Source organism: Pan troglodytes, chromosome 1, assembly GCF_028858775.2.
Source record: "Pan troglodytes isolate AG18354 chromosome 1, NHGRI_mPanTro3-v2.0_pri, whole genome shotgun sequence".
Classification (NCBI taxonomy): domain Eukaryota; kingdom Metazoa; phylum Chordata; class Mammalia; order Primates; family Hominidae; genus Pan; species Pan troglodytes.
Genome location: NC_072398.2, coordinates 168,157,129 through 168,175,756, shown reverse-complemented (window position 1 = coordinate 168,175,756; position 18,628 = coordinate 168,157,129). Strand labels below are relative to the sequence as shown.

At 36.1% G+C, this 18,628-nt stretch overlaps 1 protein-coding gene across 13 annotated transcripts in view; it reads left to right on the top strand.

Moving 5' to 3' along the window:
* ATG4C (autophagy related 4C cysteine peptidase) overlaps positions 1 to 18,628 on the top strand; it is an 81,397-nt gene that overhangs the window by 26,971 nt on the left and 35,798 nt on the right. For all 13 annotated transcript variants that reach the window (XM_063817234.1, XM_063817220.1, XM_001159883.6 and 10 more), the window contains 4 exons: positions 5,853 to 6,086; positions 8,264 to 8,594; positions 10,397 to 10,467; positions 18,295 to 18,431. In XM_063817234.1, coding sequence (XP_063673304.1) covers positions 5,853 to 6,086; positions 8,264 to 8,594; positions 10,397 to 10,467; positions 18,295 to 18,431 — 773 coding nt within the window. The remainder of the gene's footprint in view (positions 1 to 5,852; positions 6,087 to 8,263; positions 8,595 to 10,396; positions 10,468 to 18,294; positions 18,432 to 18,628) is intronic.

Here is an 18,628-nt window from a genome sequence, read left to right as displayed (position 1 = left end):
TTTTTTTTTTCTTTAGAAGAAAAAGTGTTAGAGACCATAATCTGAGTGCAAAGGTGCTTTGTGGGGATGATATTGACCCAGGCCGTTTCAGTGGACAAGCTAGAACAGATACATGTTTTCAGTGTTTTTCTTATAAAGGCATGAATTCAAATTAATATTTGAAATCTATTTATAACTGGATCATATTCCTACTTAAATTCTTGATTCTTTAGTATCTCATTTTCTATCATAGAGAAATTTTTTAATAGTTACTTTTGTTTTGCTAAGGATTTTAGTGAAATTACTTTAGCTGGAGTCACTCATCTCTCATTTTCTGTGGCATTTATCTGATGGAGAGTTTCGTTCATTTGTTTCAGTTCCCTTTCTATTTGAAGGCATTGACATTCTGATATCTCACAAGTCTAAGTGCTTAGAAGGTAGCGGCTTTCAGCCACAGTGATTTTATATCACTACTACCCTCCAAGTCATCTACAATGAATTTATTCATAAGAATTTAATACAAGATTCTTAAACTTGATTCTGTCTCTATTATTTAATTTCTAGTAATATTAGAACATGGTTGCAAAAATTAGATTATTTTAACAATGCTGAATCTGTCCTGATTTATCAAGCTTTTAAACTTATCTTCCTACCTTTCTGAGCTACAAACTTATTTCCTTGTATTATGCAGTTTTTCCTTCTCAGTATATCATGCTGTGCACTGTTATGTCGACGTATATAGTATATAAATCCAAATGGCCCTCCTAGTAGTATCTAGACCGAATACCGAAAGTAAAAAAAATTTCTTACAATTTGTGAGCTGTCTATAAAGAAAACAATTAAGAATTTATTTTATTTTTAATAAGCCTCATCTTTCCACAGATTGCATGCTATCACCTGGCTAGCATTTTTTCAGGGTTTCTCTTAGATGACCAGGACATGATGGGCCTAAGAGTCATTAATTAAAAATTAGAATTTAGGGTTATCTCTGATATACCCATTGTATCTCAGGGACCAAAATGATTTAACATCTATCGTTGTGGATTTGTCTATTTCTTCCTGAAGTTCTATCAGTTTTTGCTTCCTTTATAGTAATTCCTACTTAACGTCATAGATAGGTTCTTGGAAACTGCAACTTTAAGTGAAACCATGTACAGCGGGTCCTCAACATCCTTTTGTTCAACTTCATTTCATTATAACAATGATGAGGAAAAAATTGATTTTATTATACATCATTTTGCTTAAAGTCACAGTTTCTGGGAACCTATTGACAACATTAAGTGAGGACTAACTGTATTTTGAAGCTCTGTTGTTAGGTACATAAACATTTAGAATTATTTATTATTGTTTCTTAATGAATTGACTCCTTAGTAGTTATGAAATGACCTTCTTTATTCTTGGTGATATTCTTTGGTCTGAAGTCGATTTTGTCTGATATTAATATAGCCACTTCACAGACAACACAACAAAAAAAGAAAATTTCAGGCCAATATCCCTGATCAACATTGATGCGAAAATCCTCAATAAAATACTGGCAAACCAAATCCAGCAGCACATCAAAAAGCTTATGCACCGTGATCACGTCGGCTTCATCCCTGGGATGCAAGGCTGGTTCAACATACGCAAATCAATAAATGTAATCCATCACATAAACAGAACTAATGACAAAAACCACATGATTATCTCAATAGATGCAGAAAAGGCCTTCGATAAAATTCAAAAGTGCTTCATGGTAAAATCTCTTAATAAACTAGGTATTGATGGAATGTATCTCAAAATAATAAGAGCTATTTATGACAAACCCATATTTTGCCCATACTGAATGGGCAAAAGCTGGAAGCATTCCCTTTGAAAACTGGCACAAGACAAGGATGCCCTATCTCACCACTCCTCTTCAACATAGTATTGGAAGTTCTGGCCAGGGAAATCAGGCAAGAGAAAGCAATAAAGGGTATTCAAATAGGAAGAGAGGAAGTCAAATTATCTCTTTTTGCAGATGACATGATTGTATATTTAGAAAACCCTGTTGTCTCAGCCCAAAATCTCCTTATGCTGATAAGCAATTTCAGCAAAGTCTCAGAATACAAAATGAATGTGCAAAAATTGCAAGCATTCCTATACACCAGTAATAGACAAACAGAGAGCCAAATCATGAGTGAACTCCCATTCACAATTGCCACGAAGAGAATAAAATACTTAGGAATCCAACTTACAAGGGATCTGAAGGACCTCTTCAAGGAGAACTACAAACCACTGCTCAAGGGAATAAAAGAGGACACAAACAAATGGAAAAACATTCCATGCTCATGGATAGGAAGAATCAATATCATGAAAATGGCCATACTGCCCAAAGTAATTTATAGATTCAATGCTATCCCCATCAAGCTACCATTCACTTTCTTCACAGAATTGGAAAAAACTACCTTAAAGTTCATATGGAACCAAAAAAGAACTCGCGTAGCCAAGACAATCCTAAGCAAAAAGAACAAAGCTGGAGGCATCACACTACCTGACTTCAAACTATACTACAGGGCTACAGTAACCAAAACAGATATATAGACCAATGGAACAGAACAGAGGCCTCAGAAATAGCACCACACATCTACAACCATCTGATCCTTGACAGACCTGACAAAAACAAGAAATGGGGATGGATTCCCTATTTAATAAATGGTGCTGGGAAAACTGGCTAGCCATATGCAGAAAACTGAAACTGGAACCCTTCCTTACACCTTATACAAAAATTAACTCAAGGTGGATTAAAGACTTAAACTAAGACCTAAAACCATGAAAACCCTATAAGAAAACCTAGGCAATACCATTCAGGACATAGGCATGGGCAAGGACTTCATGTCTAAAACACCAAAAGCAATGGCAACAAAAGCCAAAATTGACAGATGGGATCTAATTAAACTAAAGAGCTTCTGCACAGCAAAAGAAACTATCATCAGAGTACATAGGCAACCTATAGAATGGGAGAAAATTTTTGCAATCTCTCCATCTGACAAAGGACTAATATCCAGAATCTACAAGGAACTTAAACAAATTTACAAGAAAAAAACAATCCCATCAAAAAGTGGGTGAAGGATGTGAATAGACACTTCTCAAAAGAAGACATTTATGCAGCCAACAAATATATGGAAAAAGCTCATTATCACTGGTCATTAGAGAAATGCAATCAAAACCACAATGAGATACCATCTCACGCCAGTTAGAATGGTGATCATTAAAAAGTCAGGAAACAACAGATGCTGGAGAGGATGTGGAGAAATAGGAACATTTTTACACTGTTGGTGGGAGTGTAAAGGGAGTTCAACCATTGTGGAAGACAGTGTGGCGATTCCTCAAAGATCTAGAACCAGAAATATCATTTGACCCAGCACTCCTATTACTGGGTATATACCCAAAGGATTATAAATCATTCTACTATAAAGACACATGCACATGTATGTTTATTGCGGCACTATTCACAATAGCAAAGACTTGGAACCAACCCAAATGCCCATCAGTGATAGACTGGATAAAGAAAATGTGGCACATATACACCATGGAATACTATGCAGCCATAACAAATGATGAGTTCATGTCCTTTGCAGGGACATGGATGAAGCTGCAAACCATCCTTCTCAGCAGACTAACACAGGAACAGAAAACCAAACACTGCATGTTCTCACTCATAAGTGGGAGTTGAACAATGAGAATACATGGAGACTGGGAGGGGAACATCACACACCAGGGCCTGTCAGTGGGTGGGGGACTAGGGGAGGGATAGCATTAGGAGAAATACCTAATGTCAATGACAGGTTGATGGATGCAGCAAACCCCATGGCATGTGTATACCTATGTAACAAACCTGCATGTTTTGCACATTTATTCCTGAACTTAAAGTATAATAATAATAAAAAATATAGCCACTTCAGCTTTCTTTTGCTTAAAGTTGCATGGTATATCTTTTTTCATCCTTTACACTTAATCTATTTGTGTCTTTACATTTAAAATATGTTTCTTATAGGAAGTACTAGCTGAGTCTTGCTTTTTTATCCAATCTGATAATCTTTGCCTTTTAAATTAAGGTGTTTAGGGCCAGGCACGGTGGCTCTCACGCCTATAATCCCAACACTTTGGGAGTCCAAGGCAAGTGGATTACTTGAGGCCGGGTGTTTGAGAACAGCTTGGCCAACATGGAGACACCTCGTCTCAACTAAAAATACAAAAACTAGCCTGGCATTGTGGTGCATGCGTGCAATCCCAGCTACTCAGGAGGCTGAGGCACAAGAATGGCTTTAACCCTGGAGGCGGAGATTGCAGTAAGTCAAGATTGCACCACTGCACTCCAGCCTGGGTGACAGAACGAGACTCTTTCTCAAAAACTAAAAATAAATAAATAAATAAATGTGTTTAAACCGTTTACTTTTAATATGATTATTGATAAAGCTAGGTTTAAATGTATCATGTCATTATTTGCTTTCTATTTGTTAAATCTTTTTTTTTTGTTTTCTTTTCCTCCCTTTCTACCTGCTTTTGGATTGAGTATTTTTATCATTCTCTTTTATCTCTTTTGTTGTCTTATTAGCTATAACTTTTTATTGTTATTTTAGTGGTTTAAAGTTTATAGTATACATCTCTGACTTATCACAGTCTGCCTTCAAGTGATATACCAAGAGCCTTACAGTATACTTCACCTTCTCCCTCTTGGTCTTTATGATATTGTTGTCATACATTTTACTTATTTATATGTTATACAGCCCACACATTTTACTTAATATGTTATCCACCCCATAGTAAATTACTATTATTTTGGTTTAAATAGTCAAATATCCTTCAAAGAAGGTATCATGTTTGGTGTTCTTCATTCCTTTGTGTGAATCTGTATTTCCATCTGGACCAGTGGTTTAATCATGGCTCAATGCAGCCTCAACCTCCTGGCTCCAGTGATCCTCATCCTCACACTTCAGCCTCGCAAGTATCTGCACCGCACCTGGCTAATTTTTATTTTTATTTAGAAATGAGGATCTCACTGTTGCCCAGGCTGTAGTGCAGTGGCACGATCTTGGCTTACTGCAACCTCTGCCTCCTGAGTTCAAACGATTCCCTTGCCTCAGCCTCTCGAGTAGCTGGGACTACAGGTGCCTGCCACCATGCCTGGCTAATTTTTGTATTTTTAGTAGAGATGGGGTTTCACCATGTTGTCCAGGCTGGTCTTGAACTCCTGACCTCAAGTGATCCATCTGGCTCAGCCTCCCAAAGTGCTGAGATTACAGGCGTGAGCCACCGCGCCCAGCCAGAATCTTCCTGTTTTAGCCTCCCAAAGTGCTGGGGATTATAGATGTGAGCCACCATGCCTGGCTAAGGTTTCTTTTAATGCAGGTTGGCTGGTGATGTCTTCTTCCAGCTTTTGTGTATCTGAAAAAGTCTTTATTTTGCCTTTATTTTTGAAAGGTGTTTTTGCTGCATATAGGATTCTGAGTTAATGATTTTTTTTCTTCACTACTTTGAAGATGTTGCTGCACTATCTTCTTCTTTTGTTTCCAGTGAGAAATCTAATATCATCCTTGTCTGTGTCCCCTCTTCAAAGAGTTAATTATGTATAGAATATAGGATATTATTATTAATAACAAGAGTATTGTTGATAATACCTTATATTAGTTAACTCTACAGTATGTAAAACATTTCAGCATTCATTCTAACTTGATTTTCATAGGCAGTTATGAAAATCTAACTTGATTTTCATATCTTTATTTTAAAAGATAAAATTAGAAAAAAAGGATTGGAAAGATTGTGACATACTTCACATCTTAAGACAGTAATGATAATGTTTGTTACCATTATAGACATTTCTCTGGTTATCTTTAGACCGTATGTTCATTTTTTAGATGAAGATAAAACGTTACCTGCAGAGTCGGGATGTACAATAGAGGATCACGTAATTGCAGGAAATGTAGAAGAATTTCGTAAAGATTTCATTTCTAGAATATGGCTGACCTACAGGGAAGAATTCCCTCAAATAGAAGGCTCAGCTTTGACAACAGACTGTGGGTGGGGCTGCACATTGAGAACTGGCCAGATGCTCTTGGCTCAAGGACTCATACTACACTTTCTTGGTAGAGGTAAATCAAATTTCTGTTTTTGTTTTTGTCGTCGATATTTTTCCATTTGAATTCCAGCTTACAAACTGCATGAAATTCCCTGAGGTTAATTTCTTGACTGTGAGATTTTCTAAGGAGTTGTAACTAATTTGGTGTATTGCATTTTTTTTGAACTGGGTCAGATATGACTTATATGTAAACTTTCCTGATTCCCTTTTCAAAAATGCAGGTTAAATATACCTGTTATTCTTGGTCACCATTATGAGTTAAGTTAGTTCAATTTTTAGTACCCTTTGGATTTTATTGTTCTTACTGTTTCTTTCCTTTTGGTTGAACTCTGGATTATCTCCAGTTTAGTTAAGGCCTGGGCAGGTTAATAACAGTGATTTTGAGGACATATGTAATATTTTTTAAATTTTAAGAGACTTTACTCAGGTTTCTTTATTTTCTCCCTACATGTCAATAATGGTTTAAAAGTATTTTTATCTTTATTAGTGTGATTATACTCAATTATATTAAATCAATTAGACATACTCTTTCAAATTAAAAACTTTTTTTAGCAATAGGGTCTCACTGTGTTGCTCAGGCTAGAGTACAGTGATGTAATTATAGCTCATTGCAACTTCGAACTCCTGTGCTCAAGCTATTCTCCTGCCTCAGCTTCCTGAGTAGCTGGGACCACAGGTGCGTGCCACCATGGTTAGCTAATTTTTAAATTTTTTTGTAGAGATGTGGTCTCACTATGTTGCCCAGGCTAGTCTTGAAGTCCTAGGCTCAAGTGATGCTCCCACCTTGTCCTGCCAAAATATTGGGATTACAGGTGTGAGCCACTGTGCCTGGCACTAGACATATTCCTAATAAGGTAATCATGCAGTTTTAGACCCTAAAAAATGTCATTGATACTTAACTTACATATATATGTTTTTCCTAATGTGCCACCTTTGTGTTAGTCCATTTTAAATAATGTGTACATTTGTAGGAATATTTTAGTTTACAATTTTAGGATATCATATTTGATTATTAAATATTGTCAGATTTTTATAAGTGTTAAGACAGTATCCCTACAATGCGTGGCATATATTTAGTAACTTTTTTGTAGAGATTATTGATGAGATTATTTAGAGAGAATGTTTATTGAAGAATGGTGTTGAAAATGTAAGGAAAATAATTTTTAAACTGGTTTTCTGGGATGATTTATTTATAGTCTTGTGCAGTCATGGGCAAGGATTGGAATATTTTTCAGTCCTCACTAGATCTCTGAATCTATGACTTATTTTGTTAACTTAAAATTACATGCATGTTTGGGGATTGTCTTGTTATTCAAAACAGTGACATAATGGATATATTTGATTTTTCAAGGTCTTTGATCTTTTATGATTTCATTTATTAACTATTAGAGAATTGTTATTACTCTGTTAATAATGATTAAGTTATTCTGAAGAAACGTATAGGAAAATATTTTGAAAAAAATTTAAAACTTCCATGGTCAGACTTCTATTTTAACATATAATCAAAACATCCACTTTCTGAAGATATCTTCTTATGAGTATCATAAATGTTAGTAAATATGTTTATTGTGCCTTTGGGTAGTCAAGACTGGATGTTTGATAAGCAGTCTGATAATGAAATACAAAAGTCTTTATCTCAGCACTGTCAAAGAACAGAAAAAAGAACATCTGGGATTGTCCATTTTTACCCAAGGTTACTATTTTTTCTTTCTTTTGTCTTGTATTTTTGTAATTTTTTTCTTGATTATATGAAATTTTGGAAACTACAGAAAAGTACAGAGAATAATACCATTAAGGTAGAAACATCATTGATATTTTGGCATATTGTTGTCTTGTACCTTTGTTTTTTAAGCAGTTTTATTGAGATATAACCTATATACCATAAATTCACTCATTTCAAGTGAATAATTCAGTGGTTCTTAGCATAGTTATAGAGTTCCACAATCATCACCATAAATCTAATTTTAGAACACTTTTATCATCCCTTGAAGAAACCTTGTACTCATTAGCAGCCACTCCCAGTACCTCTCCATAAGCAACCATTAATCTTTTTGTTTCCATGTATTTACCTATTTTTGAATTTACTGTCTTAGTAACCCAAATGACCTTAAATGCTACGTATTTATTTTAGTAGAATTGTTAAAGTATCTATTTAAAAGATCTGAACACTTTGCTTTGGAACTACTATAGCTTGGACCTGGCCTGATGCTTTGAATATTGAAAATTCAGACTCTGAATCATGGACTTCCCACACTGTCAAAAAATTTACTGCATCATTTGAAGCATCACTTTCAGGGGAAAGAGAATTCAAAACCCCAACAATTTCTCTGAAGGAAACAATTGGGAAATATTCTGATGATCATGAAATGCGAAATGAAGTTTATCATAGGAAAATCATCTCTTGGTTTGGTGATTCCCCCTTGGCTCTTTTTGGCTTACATCAACTAATAGAATATGGAAAGAAGTCTGGGAAAAAAGCAGGAGATTGGTATGGACCAGCTGTGGTTGCTCACATTTTAAGGTAAAATTGTTTTAAAATCTTTCTTCTTGTGACAGAGGTCCTCAGGATTAAGAGATACTGATTTTTGCAATGTGTATATATAATTGGAACTTTAAAAGTCTAACTGTATGAGAATGTTGATAAAGATGCTTTCATTTGCCAGCAGGGAAAAAAGAAGACATATTGCGACTCTAGTTACATTTAATTTATTTACTGACAAATTTTTCTTCTCTTTCTCTTAGGTATAGACATCCCAGGTCTCTTTCTAACCAGGTTTTCATTAGAATACCTTACTGAAATGCTCTAAACACTAACATCTCTTTCAACCTTGGAACGTGCATAACATTATAGTTTTTTTTAATAGTGTAACCTGGGGGCTGTAATGTACTGATAGTGTAATGAAATGTCAAGAGCTAAAATTGATATTTTCAGTATTTCTTTGCACACATCAAATTCTTGTGAATTGGAAATGTATGGCACTATTAATATTATAATTATATCATGGTAAAAGTGAAGGATCTGTGACATTCAGGATAGTTAGAAAAAAGTCAAAAGTCAAATTTCACTTTACTTCAGCTTTTTATGTACCATTTATTTTGATACCAAGTTTTTAAAAAAATTATCTTATTTGTGTGTGTATCCCATTTTTGTTATAAACTAAATCATTAATATTTCATATAAGTATAGCATGTTGTGATTTAAATTTACTCCATTTAAAATCATATATAAATTTGAAATCATTACAAAGCATTTTTGCATATTAACATGCTTCTATATTTTATAGGCCAGATGCTTACAATTGAAAAGTATTTGCCTAATGTTATTAATTTGATTGTTAATAATATATCAATTCCAACTTGGTATGACATTTATAAAAGCATAATCATAAAAGCATAGTTTCTACCCTTCAAGATGTTCTCTACTCCGGGGGACAGCAAACTTCTTCTGTGAAGTGACAATAGTAAATATTTTAGGCTTCACAGGTCTTGTAAAGGTTTCTGTTGACCGTCTTTCCTCTCCCTCCAGTCCCTTAAAACTGTCAAAAACCTTTCTTAGCTTGCAGATGGTACAAAAACAGGATACAGGTTGTATTCAGCTAATGGGCATAGTTTGCCAGTCTTTCTTCTACACTAACACATAGGAACATGAATAATAGGGCATTTTCAATTAAATGATTACATATATAGTTAAATAAAATTACATTTCCACAATTTGCATAATCACCGTTTATAGATATTGTTATTGTGATTTTTTTCACATCATGTACACCATTGAGAACATTATACTTAGGAATATTGTTTAATTTACAGTTTTACTTATATAATTTCAAGACTTGAAATTAGGAAATTCATTTGTTCAGGTCATATAGGTTTTTGAATGAAGGAAAAAAGTCATGCTGTTGTTTAAAGAACGAACAGTTTCTTAAGTGTACTAGAGGACAGACACAGTAATTGACTCCTAGTCAGTAATGTAAGTTAATTTGCAGCAAATCTTGCAGCATATTCATACCACTGGTAAGGTGAGTGGTTGAGAGAGATCCTTCTTTTTGGAGGGAGGGGAGTAGAGCTTTATACCCAATAATTTTTTTAATGTATTTTGTAATTTGTGTTTTAATGTTCTTTGAGTAATTTAATGTAATATTCAACTTTGAAAATTTTAATCTGATGTCTGATACCATTCAGATAATAGTTTTTGACAGCAGACACTAGGAGTTAAATAGGAAAGTCACAAAACTGCTGGCATTTTTTCCTTCTTAAATTAAATATTTAGTTGCCAATAGGAAATGTTAGGATTTTGAAAGATAATGCTTGTTATTTTCTCAGAAAAGCAGTTGAAGAAGCAAGGCATCCTGATTTACAAGGAATAACTATTTATGTTGCACAAGATTGTACAGGTAAGGAATGTATATAATTCTAATCTTTGTTTTATTTGGTCATACTTTTTATATGTGTTTAGCTTATCCCAGTAATACTGTAAATGATTATGAAGGTAGGGACCATGTCTTATACATTTTTGTTCCTAAATGTAGTAAGCATTTAATAAAAATATTTTTTGATTGAATACATACTATGAATTTTTAGTTGCGATATTAAAATAAATTCTCAAAGAATTTCAGCATTTCAAATAACTACTTTAAAAGTGATAGGCAGGAAAATTTAACATAGGTATATACTTGGGCTGCATGTATACTGGGAACCATTTCATTGGTGGACGTGTTTCAAGGAAAGAAAATTCTTAGTTTATCTTATGAGGAATTGAATATATTTCTCACTAATACTTCAGTAAATCATCTACTAATGATGCAGCTATTGTCCAGATTTGCTTTGTTTTATTGTTTTGGGTCTTCTTTTTGATGATCACTCTCTATACAGGTTGAGTATTTTTTATCCAAAATGTTTGAGACCACAAGTGTTTCCGATTTTGTATTTTTTGGACCTTTCAATATTTGCATGTATGTAATGAGATATCTTGGGGATGGGACTGAAGTCTAAACATGAAATTCATTTATGTTTTGTATACTCCTTATACACATAGCCTGAAGGAAATATCATACACTATTTTTAATAATTTTATGCATGAGACCAAGTTTTGACCGTGTTTTGATTGCAACCCATCACATGCAGTCACATGTAGAATTTTTCACTTGTGAAAAATGCTGTGCTCAAAAAGTTTTAGATTTTGGATTAGGAATGCTCAACCTGTAGTAATTTTGAAACTTTGTTGCGGATAAAATAGACACCTCAATTCTTAATAAATTAAAAATGGCTTAGCCACCTCATGCTGTTAAGTGTTTTTTTTACAGGAATACTGTTAACAATGATAAAATATGTTAATGTTTTAGAAAAGTTAAATATACTTCAATCATGTTTTAATACAAGGGTATCTATAAAATGCTTAAGGTTACACTGATAACCACCTAGTGTTTGTAGTGTGTAATAATAGTTACCAAATATTCATGCGTTTTTGTTTGGCCTTGTAAAGAAAGACCAATATCCGTAATTATAGCCATATGAAAAGAAAAGGGCTAAATTTTCAGATAAGTATATGAGTTTTGCAAGTACTATGTTTTTCAAGTAGGAAGTCTTGAAAAACATTTGCTGTGTTAAATAGTTCTAATTAAGCCTAAGGATGTACCTAAACAAGTAATCATTAAATAAATGTATGAATTTACCTTTTGTGCTTTTATTAACACAGTCAGCCTAGATATTTGTTACATATAATTAATTAAGCAAACATTACAGTGTTCCTTGTTATAGAAATGGTTTGTGTAATTTGAAGTAGTTCTTAAAATTTTTATCATTCATGTTTAAAACTCCTAAAGGGAGAACTTGTATTTGTATAATTTTGATAGACTATGAGATTAGGAATTAAGTGAGACCAGACTCTGTCAGTGATTTCTTCCCCCTCTGTCTTCATTAGTGTTTTTAAAGGTTTTGTTTTCTATTTATTTTCTCTTTTTCTTATTCTGTGTTGTTTTCCTTTGTAATTGCATCTATTTTTATGGCTTTAAATACTTAGGACTATGTACTCTATACTAGGACTTTTAAAAATACATTTTTAGAGCCGAGCACGGTGGCTCATGCCTATAATCCCAGCACTTTGACAGGCCGAGGTCGGGGGATCACTTGAGCCCAGCAGTTCAAGACTAGCCTGGGCAGCATGGTGAAACCCTGTCACTACAAAAAATACAAAATTTAGTTGAGCATGGTGGTGACATGCCTGTAGTCCCAGCTACTCGGGAGGCTGGGGTGGGAGGATCACTTGAGCCCTGAAGGCAGAGTTGCAGTGAACTGATATTGTGCCACTGCACTCCAGCCTGGGCAACAGAGTGAGACTCTGTCTCAAAAAACATTTCTAACCCTACCTGATCAATATGTGATAACTTATATTTTCTGCCACCTTTCAAATATCTCCACTTACGTATTCTACACACACTTCAAATTCAGCATGTTTAAAAGTACACTTACTGTTTCCCTCGGTCCCACCCCTTTTTCTTCCTATTTTCTCTTGACTAATAGTGGCATGTCCACATATGTACTCAAGTAGTAAGTAAAACCCATTTATTCTTGACTGCACTTTCATTGCTTATATTATATTTAGTCAGTCAACACTTAAGAAAATGTTCCTGAAATCTGTTCTCTCATCTTCATTCTCGTTGATTTAGATCAGACCCTTATCTCTTGTTTGGACTTTAGCTTGATTTCCCTACCTGTCTCTTTTCCCTTTTTGGTCCATCTGATCAAAAGAAACTGATCATGTCCCTTTATCTATAAACCAATGACTGCCCATTAACTCTAGTCTCATGTTATCTTGGCATATGAAGCACAATGAAGTCCTTTATAATTTGTCGCGACCTACATTTCCAGCGTCACCTTCTAACACTATCTTCCATACACAGTACACTAAAATATTTTCCGCCCTCAGGCCATTCCTTAGACATGGTGTCATTATCTTTTTTCCCCATGCCTTTGTGCATATTATTGCCTCTGCTTGGAATGCTTTTTATTATTAGAATGCCTCTTGTTAGGTCTTATTCATTCTTCAAGAACACGCACAAAGGTTATACCTTTGGCAGTCTTTCCCAACTCTCGTTAGGCAGAATTACTTTTCCTCTGTGGTCTGTAACATTTGGAAATACTTCTATTAAATATTGAACTTGTAATTCACTTGTGATATCACCTTATAATTGTTTGTTTCTTATATATAATATCAATGATTGTTGAGGTAGCAGGCGTAGAAGTAAGGTATCAGAATCATTTGGTTGAGATTCGCTGCTGTAATGAGCCTCTGTTACAGAATTGGACTATGTCATATACCTTACATATATATTGGAAGTGAAGGAAAAACACCAAACATTTGGGCTAGACAGTCTTTGAAGTCAGGATCTTATTTATTTTATACCTCTCTAGTGTAGAACACATCAATAAATTGCAGGTCCTCAATAAATGTGTGTCGAATGAAGATGAAGGGTAAGAATGCAATCTCTATCCCGATGAGGGAGAACTACTGTGGCATTTTTGTAGCTTTGGTTTCAGTTGACTATGGGAGATAGGGGAGTTAGGTGACGAGAAGAATTTGATAGCTCAGTCTAAATTTGGAATTTAAAGGAAAGAACTGGGACAGAAGTGGCAGAATTTCCTATTCGGCTCTTCTGGGAAGATCAGAAGAGTTTCATTCAACTGATAAGGAGTATGGGTGTAAAGTATGTTTTGAATAAAACTACTTTAATTTGAATAAAATAAAATTTTGTCTATATTTGCTTCTACCAGATCCTCCTATTTTCTCTTGAACTGTGGTACTTAGACTGTCATACCCACCATCATACCAGAACTGCTCTTTTCTCTTTCTCTCTCTCTTTTTTTTTTTTTTGAGACAGGGTTTTACTCTGTTGACCAGGCTGGAGTGCAGTGGTGCGATCATAGCTCACTGTTACCTCAAACTCCTGAGCTCAAGTGTTGCTCCTGCCTCAGCTTCCCAAGTAACTAGCATTAAAGGCATGCATCACCATCCCTGGCTAATTTTGAAATTTTTTATAGAGATGAAGGTCTCGCTGTGTTGCCCAGGCTGGTCTTGAACTCCTGGCTTCAAGTGATCCTCCTGCCGCAGCCTCCCAAAATACTGGGATTATAAGTGTGAGCTGGCTGGGCATGGTGGCTCATGCCTGTAATCCCAGCACTTTGGGAAACCAAGGCAGGGGGATCACAAGGTCAGGAGTTCGAGACCAGCCTGGCCAATATGGTGAAACCCTATCTCTATTACAAATACAAAAATTAGCTGGATGTGGTGGCAGGTATCTGTAGTCCCAGCTACTCGGGAGGCTGAGGCAGGAGAATCCCTTGAACCCAGGAGGCGGAGGCTGCAGTGAACCAAGATCGTGCCACTGCACTCCAGCCTGGGTGACAGAGGGAGACTCCGTCTAAAAAAAAAAAAAAAAAAGCATGAGCCGTTGTGCCCACCCCAAAACTGCTCTTACCAATAATTTAATCTTTCTAAGCCTCGCAGTAACTTCTCAGTCCTCATATCACACAATCTATCAGTAGCATTTGACACCGTTGACTCTTTCCTCTTCCTCCTTACAACACTTTGTTTACTTGATTTCTGGACACTACTCTGTAGATTTTCCCTCTACCTCCTTATTCACTCCTTCACAGCCTGGTTTGTTGGTTTTTCCTCATCTCCTTGATCTCTAAAAATGTCATGTTTTAGTGCTCAGCCTTTAGACTTCATCTCATCTTTTTTTCTGTCTATACTGATTTGAATTCACCAAGTCTTGTGGCTTTATAATGCAGATACTAATCTGCATGTTGGTAACTCCCAAATTGATAGGTCCATCCTAGTCCTCTCTCTAAACTCCGGTTGCGTGTCCCTGTCTACTCAACCTTTCTGTTTACCTAACAAGTATCTCAAACTGAATTCCCAATTCTCCCTCCTATATTTTCCCCTCCTCCAGTCTTCCATGTCTTTATAAATGGCAACTTTCTTACTCTGTTTGCTTAAACCAAAACCCTTCAAATCACCTGTGACTCAATTTTTTCTCTCACATCTTACATTTAATAGTGAGTCCTTACTTTATCTTCAGATACATGAACTGATCACTTTTTTTTTTGGAGATGGAATCTCGCTCTGTTGTCCAGGTTGGAGTGCAGTGGCACGATCTCAGCTCACTGCAACCTCTGCCTCCCAGGTTCAAGCGATTCTTCTGCCTCAGCCTCCCAAGTAGCTGGGATTACAGGTGCCTGCCACCATGCCCGGCTAATTTTTTGTATTTTTAGTAGAGACGGTGTTTTGCCATGTTGACCAGGCTGGCCTCGAAGTCCTGACCTCAAGTGATCCACCCACCTTGGCCTCCCAAAGTGCTGGGATTACAGGTGTGACCCACCGTGCCTGGCCGAACTGATCACCTCTACGTGACCATTCCCTATTTTTTTTTTTTTTGAGATGGAGTCTAGCTCTGTCACCCAGGCTGGAGTGCAGTGGTGCGATCTCCACTCACTGCAAGCTCCACCTCTCGGGTTCATGCCATTTTCCTGCCTCAGCCTCCCGAGTAGCTGGAACTATAGGCGCCCGCCACCATGCCTGGCTAATTTTTTTGTATTTTTAGTAGAGACGGGGTTTCATCATGTAAGCCAGGATAGTCTTGATCTCCTGACCTCGTGATCTGCCCACCTCAGCCTCCCAAAGTGCTGGGATTACAGGCGTGAGCTACCATGCCCGGCCGACCATTCCCTATTTTTACAGTTACTACCTTTTTTCAAACCACCATCATCTCTTTTTTTCTTTCTTTTTTTTTAAATTTAAGTTCTAGGGTACATGTACGCAACATGCAGGTTTGTTACATATGTATATATGTGTCATGTTGGTGTGCTGCAGCCATTAACTCATCATTTACATTAGATGTATCTCCTAATGCTATCCCTCCCCCCTCCCCCTATCCCACAACAGGCCCTGGTGTGTGATGTTCCCCCACCCTGTGTCCAAATGTTCTCATTGTTCAATTCCCACCTATGAGTGAGAACATGCGGTATTTGGTTTTCTGTCCTTGCAATAGTTTGCTCATAATGGAAAGCCACCATCATCTCTTGCTGGATAACTGCAGCGGCTTTGTAACTGTTCTCTGTGCTTTAGCCTTTGCCCCTGTAGCCTATTTTGGTTTTAGAGTAAAATGAAAGCAAGTTTATTAAGTAAGTAAAGGAATAAAAAAGTTGCTACTCCATAGGCAGAGCAGCCCCTTGCCTATACAGTCTATTATGAACACAGGAAACAGGCTGTTAAACTGTGAGTCAGATTAGGACATCCCTAAAAAATTCTTCAATGGCTTCCCATCACTGAAAAACTGGTCTTTACAATGGCTTTCAAGAGCTCACACAATCTGTCTTCATTCTCCCCTATAACTATAATCGTATCTTCTAATCCCATTTTTGCTACTGTACCCCTTGTTTACTTCCCTCCAGAAGACTGGCATCTTGTTCCTGGGACATGCTAATTATACTTCTGCCTTAAGATACTCGCACTTTTTGATCTTTTAACTTGGAATGCATTTCCCCTAGGTATCTGTCTGTATTACTTGGTTTCTTTCTTTTGGTCTTGATTCAAATATTACTTTCTCATAAGGTCTTCCCTGGCCACCTTATTTTAAATTGCCTCCCCCTCATCATTTCCTGTTCACCCTTCTCTCTTTGTTTTTTCAAAGCATGCATCACCATCTCTATTTCCTCCATTAGCATGCATGCTCAAGAAGAGTGGGAATTTTTCTGTTTTGCCTGCTGCTGAAGGCCCAGTGTCATATAGTAGCTAGCTATCAATAAGTATCTATTGAATACATAAATCAGGTAGGTATTTTTTTAAAACTTTTATTTTAGGTTCAGGGGTACATGTGGTACTTGTTAGATAGGTAAACTTATGTCACGGGGGTTTGTTGTACAGATTATTTCATCACCCAGGTATTAAGCCTGGTACCCAGTAGTTATTTTTTCTGCTCCTCTCTCTCCTCCCACCCTCCATCCTCAAGTAGACCCGAGTGTCTGTTGTTCCCTTCTTTGTGTTCATGAGTTCTAATCATTTAGCTCCTACTTTTAAGTGAGAACATGCAGTATTTGGTTTTCTGTTCCTGTGTTAGTTTGCTAAGGATAATGGCCTCCAGCTCCAGCCATGTTGCCACAAAAGACATGATCTCATTCTTTTTTATGGCTGCATAGTATTCCATGGTGTATATGTACCACATTTTCTTAACTGTGAGATGGGCACTTAGGTTGATTCTGTGTCTTTGCTATTGTGAATAGTGCTGCAGTGAACATTCGTGTGCATGTGTCTTTATGGTAGAATGATTTATATTTTCCTGGGTATATACCCAGTAATCATTGCTAGGTCAAATGGTAGTTTTGTTTTTAGCTCTTTGAGGAATTGCTATACTGCTTTCTACAAATGGTTAAACTAATTTACACTCCCACCAGTGGTATATGAGTATTCCCTTTTCTCCACAACCTCGCCAGCATCTGTTACCTTTTGACTTTTTAATAATAGCCATTCTGACTGGTGTGAGATGGTATCTCATTGTGCTTTTGATTTGCATTTCTCTAATGATCAGTGGTATTGAGCTTTTTTTAATACGCTTATTGGCTACATGTATATCTTCTTTTGAAAAGTGTCTTTTCATGTCCTTTGCCCACATTTTAATGGGGTTGTTTGTTTTTCTCTTGTAAATTTGTTTAAGTTCCTTACAGATGCTGGATATTAGACTTTTGTCAGATATATAGTTTGCAAATATTTTCTCACATTCAATAGGTTATCTGTTTACTATTTTGATAGTTTCTTTCGCTGTGCAGAAACTCTTAAGTTTAATTAGATCCCATTTGTCAATTTTCGCTTTTGTTGCAATTGTTTTCGGTGTCTTTGTCATGAAATCTTTGCCTGTTCCTATGTCCAGGATGGTATTGCCTAGGTTGTCTTCTAGGGTTTTTTTTTTGAGTTTTACATTTTAAGTCTTTAATCCATCTTGAGTTGATTTTTATATATGGTGTAAGGAAGTGGTCCAGCTTCAGTCTTCTGTGTATGGCTAGCCAGTTATCCTAGTGGTATTTTTAACTTACTAAGACATTTCTGGTGATGCCAGAGATGAGATAGCTGGCTGTCCATTGTGGGGTGGAGGATAAATTTGGGTAAAAATATTTCTGAAAATCGCTTTTATATAAAATTTAATACATATTCATTATGTTTTTCTCAGTTTACAATTCTGATGTAATTGATAAACAGAGTGCTTCCATGACTTCTGATAATGCAGATGACAAAGCTGTTATTATTCTAGTTCCTGTTAGACTTGGTGGAGAAAGAACCAACACCGACTACTTAGAATTTGTGAAGGTATGAAATAAGTGCTGAATTTTTTTAGGGCAATACTAGCTAATGTGAAAAATATAGAAGGTTTGCAATTTTTTTCTGTTAAATGAGTAGTGATGATTTTGTAGTTGTACGTTGTACGTTGTAAAGTTTGACATTAGAGATTTTAAATTTCGGTATTATAAGACCAATGTGAGTTGAAGAGCACAGTGTTCTATAAC